At 36.9% G+C, this 9,521-nt stretch overlaps 1 protein-coding gene across 2 annotated transcripts; it reads left to right on the top strand.

Annotated features, from left to right (window-relative positions):
- Positions 1-568: 568 nt before the first annotated feature.
- use1 (unconventional SNARE in the ER 1 homolog (S. cerevisiae)) lies at positions 569-5,874 on the top strand. 2 transcript variants are annotated; one of them, XM_053512502.1, is made up of 8 exons: positions 569-741; positions 1,794-1,843; positions 2,336-2,414; positions 2,501-2,653; positions 3,618-3,633; positions 3,738-3,765; positions 4,165-4,330; positions 5,248-5,874. In XM_053512502.1, the coding sequence occupies exons 1-8, from the start codon at positions 640-642 to the stop codon at positions 5,428-5,430; spliced, it is 777 nt and encodes a 258-aa protein (XP_053368477.1). In that variant the 5' UTR covers positions 569-639; the 3' UTR covers positions 5,431-5,874. The 2 variants fall into 2 exon arrangements, with proteins under 2 accessions (XP_053368477.1, XP_053368478.1); XM_053512503.1 differs by having other exon boundaries at positions 637-741; positions 1,801-1,843.
- The last annotated feature ends 3,647 nt before the right edge of the window (positions 5,875-9,521 follow it).

The following is a 9,521-nucleotide window of genomic DNA, read 5'->3' as shown; positions in this document are numbered from 1 at the left end:
CTGTGGGATGTTATCAGGCTGCAGTGGTTAGGCTAATCCAAGGCAGGAAACCCTGTGACCTGGCGACAGGGTCATGATGGGTGGCCAAGGCTCAGTGATGTACATAGGGGAGTGAAGGCTGGCCTGATGTAGTCCAACAGAAGAGCAACTGTAACTTAAATTGAGAAAAGGATTAACGCTGGTTGTGATAAAGGTGTAAGAACACACAGATCATTACTGTTTGGGTGGCAAAAGGGCCGACCTCAATGTTAGGGAAGGTGGTCATAATGTTATGGCTGATCTGTGTATGCGTTTACAGAAGCTTTGTGAATTAAGATAAATTATCTGGATGTAGTGGAATTAATGAAGTGTGAAAGTATATTTCAAATGCAACAGATATCGACCTATTAAAAGTCACAAATAGAAAAATATAAACACATTCAGACCTGAATTAAAAAAATGCAATTATGTTGTTTATATTAGTAAATGAAAATTTTTCTATTTTTAATCGGTGAATCTACATTTACAATTATATAAAGTAAACCAGTTCGTGTGCGTTGTAAAAATTTTTGCACTGTAAAAAACAAGAGTCGCTCCTGAACAGCCTTTGGTTTCAGTATTGCGTCATATTCCTGCGACTGTCCGGTTGCAGTTTGCAATATGGCGGCGTCCAGGTTAGAAATCAATTTTATCCGGTTATTGTCCCGCTGTGAAGCTATTGCTTCTGAAAAAAGAGGGGAGACGGAATGGAGGCTGGAGAAGGTAATATAAAAAAATTCTCTGATGAAAGGTTGTAGTTGTCGCTAATGTTTAACGTTATTCCCGGTTAGTTTGCGCTGTTGGCTTTTTGCAGGCGGTGTTACAGCCACGTCGGCCAGCAGGAGAGTAAACATGCCGAGCTCAGAAACCCCTGTCACACTTTATACTGCTGTTATTCCACCTGCGTTAGGACGTTTACGCCTCTGTTCAACTGTTCCGAGTCTGCACACACCAGGCTAGGATAAAGAACATGTGCACGATTATCTGTTCATTTATTGTATGAGTAATTCCACTTTTTCCACTGCTCATCATTCCTCTATTGTAGCGGTAGTGTTGTACAGTATATACAGTAGATACAAAAGTACCTTTTTCTGTTGGAAATGTTCTATGTAAATACTGTAATAAAGTATTCAGTACTAATTTGTCTGTGTAACTAGTCCAGATACCCAGTGTGTTTAGCTAGTTTTCCAGTGGGTGATGTATATAATAAACAACTCAGTTACTAGTTAAAGTGTAGATCTTAATAATGTACTAGACACTCTATGTAGTGCTCTTATGGAGGGAGTGTTGCTCTATAGAAAGCTTTTTTCATCTGCATTATTTTGGTGTCCTTTTAAGGTTATTGTTTTTTCCACTGTACATCTTAAAATCTTGGTCAATGTTATAAGGGACTGTACGATACCGTGTGCTCTCTAAGTCAGATTATGTTCTTTAATGTACAGGATCCCCGTCAGTGTTTTTATTTTATTTTTTTTATTTTTTTTTATTTGACTTCATTTCAGGGTTGGCTGTTAATTAGTTAAAGTGTATTTAACAGATTGTGTCCATTCAGTTTTGAAATAGTTTCAGAGAAAATGTGATGTCTAAACTCTTATGGTTACATTTCAGATCTCACTTTTTTATATAAATTATCTAAATTAATGAGATTCTGCCTCATATTAACTTTCTTTGCATCAATAAGTATAAATCCAGGTTTGAGATCTGGGTCTACCTATTTCTGGTTGTTGGTTGTCATGTCTTTATGGAAGATAATTGCAAATGTGTTCATGTTCAAGTACGTAGGTGCTTTGGAAGACATGCTGGTGGCGTTAAGAAAAAGTCCAGGGTAAGAGCACCTACATGTAACTCACACTTAAATTCTTCTTACCTTTTTATTTTTAGTTCAGTTTGACTACAAAATGAGATCTTCATTTTGGAGATTTTGAGTATATACGTGTGTGTGTGTGTGTGTATGTATATATATATATATATATACACACATAAAAGTATTCTAAACTGTTTTTTTTGTTGTTGTTGTTGTTGTTTTGAGTCACAAGAGTATTAAAAAGTGTAAAAATTTTGTTTATATGCGTGTGAGTTTTGGATGATTTTACAAAATTCTATAACTCCACCTGAGTCAGTTTTGTCCTAATGGAGAGATACACAATGATAAAAATACTCAGTACAAAATATATAAAAATTATAATGTAAAAAATTAAGGCAAACTTTAGATACAGCATATTTACATTTCTTTATATATACAGACATGTATATGATGCAAGTCTATATGTGAATTTGTAATGTATTTCCTAATTTGATTGTTTGTATTTTTTTTTAGCAAACCTACTACAGAAATGCTGACAGACTACACACGTAAAGTTGACTTCCTGAAAGGTCTTATAAAGGCTGAGAAGCTGGTAAATGTGCTGTTTTTTATCTAAATTTCAATCCCAAAATTCAAGAGCAGTTTTCACAGAATTTCTGTTCGCTTGTGTTTGTGCAGTCATCACCTTCAGAGAAAGCTTTAGCCAATCAGCTCCTGGCGCCAGGTCGCACACCCACCATCTCCAGCGAGAGGATGTCAGCCACCAAGACGGTGCACATGCAAAGTAAAGCACGATGCACAGGGGAGATGCGCTCTGAGCTTTTTAGTACTGTAAGCTGGTCGTTCTAATCTATAATGATTTGCATAATTGCTCCTCCTTGAGGATAGTCTGCTCATTAAAATAGTTATATTTTCTTTTTTTTAAATCTTAGATATAATGTCGTTCTGCAGGACATTCAATGTTTGAGGATATTTCTATGTATTAAACTACAAGTTACTATGTTTACATTTAATCAGCTGTTTTGATTGCTTATTGATCTTTATGATGATGATGATCAGGTTTTTTATGCATTAAGGTCTTAACTTTAACTGCACACAGTTTTACCTCATTGAAATAATTGTTACATCTGATAATTGCACCTGGTTTATGGATTTCACATAACAGGGTGTGAAGACAGTGCCATGAAAATGTATTTGCCTCCTTCCTGTTTTTGTTTGTTTGTTTTTTTTTTTTAAATATATATACTTTTTTTGCATGTGTCACATTTCAATGATTTATCAAACAAATTGTAATATTATACAATGGTAACCCAAGTAAATATTAAATTCAGTTTTTAATTTATGATTAAATTTATTATAGGAAAAAAGCTATTCAAACATGTCTGACCCTATGTGAAAAAGTAAATGCCCTTTAAAAAAAATAAATAAATATATATATATATATATATATATATATATATATATATATATAATGTGTGTGTGTGTGTTTAGAAAATAATTTAACAGATTTTCCTGATTGCACTTCAATATTATCTGCTAATTAAGATTAATGGGTAAATAATTGATTTTAATAAATTGAACCCTGAGGGTAAATATTTGATCCAGGAAAGTGTGGACGACCTAAAATCCCTGTTAAGTCCTTTCCCTCCCAAGATGTAATGCAACAAAGGCTGGAATACCGATGTGCTGCATAGTACATTACTCTGAGTGTCAAAATATAGAAAGCATAACTATTTCCTTAATCTGTGGTGAAAACCTGCTTATGTACTTTTTTTTTCTTTTTTTTTTTTTGCAGAATGCTTCAAGTGCAGGTATGTTTCACGTCATCTTAATCAGACTTGCTCTGAGGGCAGTGGAGGTGACCGAGATGGTCGATGCTTGAATTTATTCTTACAATATTTTTTTTCTTTATCAGGTTCGGAGACAGAGTTGAGACATCGGAGGTAAGACACTTTCATCTGTCATTTAGTCTTTCTATTAGGGGCCAGGGGTAGCTCAGTGGTTAAGGCATTGGACTAGCATAAGATCCCAGGTTCAAACCCCACAACCACCAAGTTGCCACTGTTGGGCCCTTGAGCAAGGCCCTTAACCTTTAACTGCTTAGATGTATAATGAGATAAAAATGTAAGTCGCTCTGGATATAGGGGTCTGCTAAATGCCTAAATGTATGTGAAAAATGCTTGACATCACTTTTCGTAGCTGCTTAATTTGAGATTAAAACACCCTGTGCTGATGCAGCCTTAGAATGGAGCTACAAAGAAATAATAAAAATAAACAAACACAAGGTTAAAACTGAAGTTCAAGTAAACATTAAATCTAAATCTTGTGTTGCTGTTGCCCAGCCGCAGCGTCCCTGCGGACGAGTGTGAGAGTGCAGCCGAGCTGGACGCCGTACTGCAGCACCACCACAGTCTGCAGGAGAAGCTTGCTGAGGACATGCTGAACCTCGCACGCAACCTGAAGAACAATACACTCGCTGCACAAAACATCATAAAACAGGACAACCAGGTCTCACACACTTACACAATCATCTTACTTTTTAGTTATTTATTTTTTGCTTGCTTGCTAATCAGACAGCTTTATACAGTGCATGATCAAAAAAAGTCACCATTTCAGAAAGTCCTGTATCAAAAAAAAAAAAAAAAAAAAACTACGTGAAATTACTGGAACTTGGATAAGAAGATTGGATGTTGGACCAATGGGAAAAGATCATGTGGTGTGATTAGTCTAGATATACCCTGTTTCAGAGTCATGCACCCATCATAACTATTGTCGATCGTACAAGCCTGTGGGGTTGCTTCTATTGATCTGGTCAAGGTTTTAGTTTTTTTCTTTAAAGTAGTGTAACGCTTAAAAAGTACATTTTAGACTAGCAATAGCTACATAAAGACAATGTTTCAGTCCTGGAATGGGTAACATTATGGATGGGACAGCAGTTGAAATAGTTTAGAGCAGTACAAGAAAACCTCTTACTAATTATTCACATAAAATGCAATGCTAGTTTTGACCACCAGGGGTCAGGGATGTGTTGTAGGATGAGCTGCATGCTGTATCTTTTCTATTCTATCCTGTTAATTGTTAAATAAATATTACACAGTGTTAAGATTGAGCTTACACTTACACACCTGGCGTACTACTTACTGTTTCTTAATACATTTATATGTATGTATAATCACATTTAGAAAATGCCATTCATAAAGAATGCATTTGTATTTTAGTATAAACAAATCAAAACAAATGAGCTTTATCATCATCAAGCGCCCTGATGCTTTGTTTGCGTTTCTCATATTGTTAGGCAGTTTTCATGGCGTTGGTTGTCTACTCAGCCTGTGCTGTACCCTTCACATTTTTGTCAATTATGTGATCGAGCTGGATTTGACTATGCCCTATGCTTTGTCTTATGCTGTTGTTTGCATTTATTCCAGACTCTGAGTCAGTCCATGCGGCAGGCAGATCTAAACTTTGAGAAGCTGAAGACCGAATCAGAGCGACTGGAGCAGCATGCAAAGAAATCTGTCAACTGGCTCCTCTGGCTGATGCTCATATTAGTCTCGTTCACCTTCATCAGTATGATCTTGTTCATCCGCATCTTTCCCAGACTCAGGTGATGCGGCCTGACTCGGATGTCTGGTTAAAAACGCATGCGCGCACCCATGCACGCGCACACACTGAGTCAGTATGCAAACGCCACTGAAGGGAAGTGCCTGGAAGTGACTCAAAATATCCTCTGCCATTTGTAGCGGCAAATATGGTCACTGTTTCTGCATTAACACTAATCCCAGTTCCCCGTAATTATATGCTTTATGAATTCCCGCATAACATAAAAAATATCCATTATCCTGTTATGCGCAGTCTTCCAGCATCACACTTCATCTGCAGTCTTAGAGAAGTAATCCACGTGAACTCTGTTAGATGGATGGGCTTGTCTTTGTTGGGACAAATGGACATGTCTTTAAGCAATCAGCAGACAGAACTCTAACACACCAATATACTCTTAGCACTGTGGTATGCCAGCTACCCATGCACAAAGAAATTAAATAATTTAAAAAGAACTTGCACACTCCTAAAGTTTGTTTATTCTAGTGAATAATGCAAGATTTTTTTTCTTCTTTTTAAACCTCTCTGTTAATACTGTTTATTTGCATCCATTCTCGACAATTTATAACAATCTTAGTTGATTTATTTTCTTTAAGAAAATCTAGTCAGTTTATATAAACTACTGTAACTTTGACAAGAACAAATGAAAGCAGTAAATGCATTGTCAGGTAAACACCCAGGAGGCTCTCATGTTTATGAGTGTGACATCCAAGGTGCTTCACATCTGATTATGCAGGGTGGTTTAAAAGTCTGAATCCATAAGTTACAAAGCTTTATGTAACGGTATAAAATGCAGCAAATGCTCAAATTGATGCCCTCTAACTTCACAGCACTTACAAGAATACAGTGTCACATGTGTCTTAATATATCAGAACAACTTGTGATGTTAGAAGCAGAGTTGATATTCCATTGTTGGGTATAAAGCCTTGTTCGGTCTAAAATAAAAAGATAAATATGAAACCCACATAAGGAAAAATGCTTATGCTGTTGTATATGTGACTAACCCTACGTCATGCTACCTCTATGGCAGTAGTTCATATTGTATGTATATATGCCACACAAAACAGTCAAATTAGGAATGATGCTATAAAGTCAAAAATCAATACATTTATTTAAAGGATTCCTCTTTTCATTTCTATAGCATATTTGCTTAAAATGTTCAGTCCTACCTGTTTGTTTTTACAAGAAATACATGCAAAACTTGTATCATAATTTTATATAATCCTGTTATATATAACCTATTGTAAAATGTGCATGAAATAATTACAAAGAAAGGCTTAAAAGGATGGCAGGGACATGGCCAGGGTAGCTAGTGATTAAGTGCAGCTAGTATAGTCAGCCTTTGCTTCGCTGATCTGATCTGAAAATTTAAAATAGTACAAAACAGAGGACAACATACATCAGACAAGTGATTAATGTGTTATTTAACATATGTTTAACTAGTTAGCTTTATTGTGAGTAAAAACCTCTTCACACTGCACTTCTGTTTAGCCCTTCTGTCTAGCTGGAGTGTGTGTATTGTCCTCGTGAATGATCTGCTTTGTGTTTTCTTTTTTAATCATTATATTGTTTTATTTAATGTGGCTTCTGTAAGGTTTGAACTGACTTGCTGAAAAAGCATCAAGTCCTACTCTGGTCTTCGTGGTCCAGCAGTCTTGTTGAGACTCGCCTGAGCCAGAGGGACGCATTCTGAAACACAGCACGACAAACCTTTCATACTTTAAAGAGAAACATGCCTGATTTGTGCATGCTGTTATTAAATAAAGGAAAAAAAATCAAATCATCCATTAAATATGAAGGTCTATATCTATTCTAAGGAAAAAAAACATCAAGGTCTTTGCATAATTTCTTCAAATTTAACTTAATTCATAATGTCCTGGCTTTTTTTCCCTGCAACTTTTTAAAATTGCAATGTGAATGAAAGGAGAGAGAAAAATAGTATGCAAACAAGTGTTTACAACTGAAGTTCCCTCATGCATAATGTGAAGCATTCAAATTCAGTTAAAATGAGTCTTTAAAAAAGGAAGTCCCGCCCACAGTGACTTGATTGACAATGCTACTTGTTGACAGGAAACGCACATGAGATTGTGTAAAGATGAGAGACTGCAGTATTCACAGGAAGGATTGCAATTGCTTTTACAGTATTGCAAAATGACACGTGTTCAGACTGAAAATAACCTGCGCATGAAAGTGAAATTCTAACCTAAATGAAAGCCGACTGAGGTGACATTCTGCAATGAGAGAAATCCAGTTTCCTATTCGAGACTGAGTTTGAATAAAATCTGGAAAACTCTGCCATACTCAGGAACTGTGGATCTTAAACAGCTTTAAAAAGTAGGAGTTTAATTAAAGGAATAACCAAATACTAAGCGTGGAGACTGCTCCGCCTGTTTTGTCTTTCTGGAGTTGTTTCATACGCAAAACTGCTCATCATTAATCAATGCACTGCCACGAGCGTCTCTTGAGCCCCTGGAGCTCTCTGTATTGTTGTGCAGCCTGATCGGTTCAGGGCAGGTCAGAGTTTTAATTTCTCCCACACTGATTCTCTCGCCTCTGAAAGCTCTCAGCAGGGTGTCGGAGGCTGAAAACACCAGCAGGTGCAGCTCTGTTCCAGGAAACGGCTCGGGAACACAACTGATTAAGACACGCCGAGAGCATAAAAACACAACAGGCGCCGAACACTGTGGGCCACATCAGGGCCACCGTGCTTCACATGGTCGTTTTGCGTCAGACGGAGAAGATAACACTTCTTCGCCATAACTGTTTTTTTTTTTTTCTTTTTAGTCGTTTCACTTGTTTGGTTTGTAGGGAGTGAACAATGTTATTAGTTATTGTTGACAGTTTGGAGCTCTGAGCTGATACATTGAACAGGATATAAAGTGATACTACTGTCTGGAGCTAAATGTGGCTCGGTGGCCTCCAAGGTCAGGTTTATCGTCACATCCAGATCCTTGAGATTCCTGCCAATGGAATGCTCAAGGTCGAAAAATAAGTACTTACAGATAACGTCGAATACTCCAGACTTCTTGTAAAAAAAGAATTTTCCTAGTTACTTTTCAAAGCAAATACAGGAAATATAATTGTTTGTATAGTATAATATTTAAGGCATAAAACACTCCCATGTTGTGCTGTTACAGAAAAATAAGCAAAGATGATGTGTCCTTCAGGGTTTGGGTTCGATTCCCGCATCGGGTCTGTGTGCATGGAGTTTGGGGTTTCCTCTGGATGCTCTGGTTTTCTCTCACCGTCCAAAGACATGCATGATTAGTCTAATTGTGGTTCCCAAATTGCCCCTAGTACTGTATGTATATGAGCATGTGAGTGTGTGTACATGTTTGTGTGCCCTGCCATGGACTGGCACCACATTCATTGTGTAACCCACCAGTCTCCTAGGATAGGCTTCAGTCCCCCCATGATGCTAAATAGGATAAATCTGTATAGAGTGGATGATGGTGTGATGAAAACACACTTTGAAATGTGTCGTGTTGTCACTTTGCTGCTCTTGTTTGCACATTTGCATGTGCACTTTCTTGTCGCTTTTATATAGAACATAGATAGTTTTCTGTTCATTTAAAAATGTCAATCGGTTTTGTCTCAGCTAATTAATTTGGTTTCTTTGTTAGATAGTTAGTTTTTGTTAGTTTATATCGTTTATTTATGTTAAATCGTTTATTTATGTTGTCGATAGCACCTTGGTACTGGAGAAACGTTGTTAAGTTTCACTATGTACTAAACTGCATGAGGTTGAAGTGACAATAAAAGCCTAGTTGATTTGACTTCAACACTGCTGACACTGGAGTCTCCTTCTATAAATGTTAAAGGTCCCATATTTTACTATTTCTTTAACAAGTTAACATAGGTCCCAGGGCTCCCCCAAACTGCACCAGGTAACGCTCCAGCTGAAATATCGCTCAGTTAATGTATTTTTTAAAACCTCAAATTCACTTTATTTTACTTCTCCTCCAAATCTGCCTCTTCAGAGTCTATGTAAATATGCTACTGCTGAGCCATTTGTTTATAGAACAGAAAGGTTGAGCAACAGGCCAGGGATGATATTTTCTTATATGAGGTCACAACAGATGGAATATCTAGACAAAAAGCA

Source organism: Clarias gariepinus, chromosome 15 (genome assembly GCF_024256425.1).
Source record: "Clarias gariepinus isolate MV-2021 ecotype Netherlands chromosome 15, CGAR_prim_01v2, whole genome shotgun sequence".
In the NCBI taxonomy this organism is placed as follows: domain Eukaryota; kingdom Metazoa; phylum Chordata; class Actinopteri; order Siluriformes; family Clariidae; genus Clarias; species Clarias gariepinus.
Note: the sequence above shows the minus strand (reverse complement) of the source record. Positions and strands in the feature narration are given on the sequence as shown.

Excerpts from the sequence above, each read along its gene's own strand:
- use1 (XM_053512502.1), top strand. The coding sequence starts at position 640 with ATGGCGGCGTCCAGGTTAGAAATCAATTTTATCCGGTTATTGTCCCGC. Across the intron at positions 3,766-4,164 it reads ACAGAGTTGAGACATCGGAG|CCGCAGCGTCCCTGCGGACG; the intron begins GTAAGACACTTT and ends GCTGTTGCCCAG. Across the intron at positions 4,331-5,247 it reads TCATAAAACAGGACAACCAG|ACTCTGAGTCAGTCCATGCG; the intron begins GTCTCACACACT and ends CATTTATTCCAG.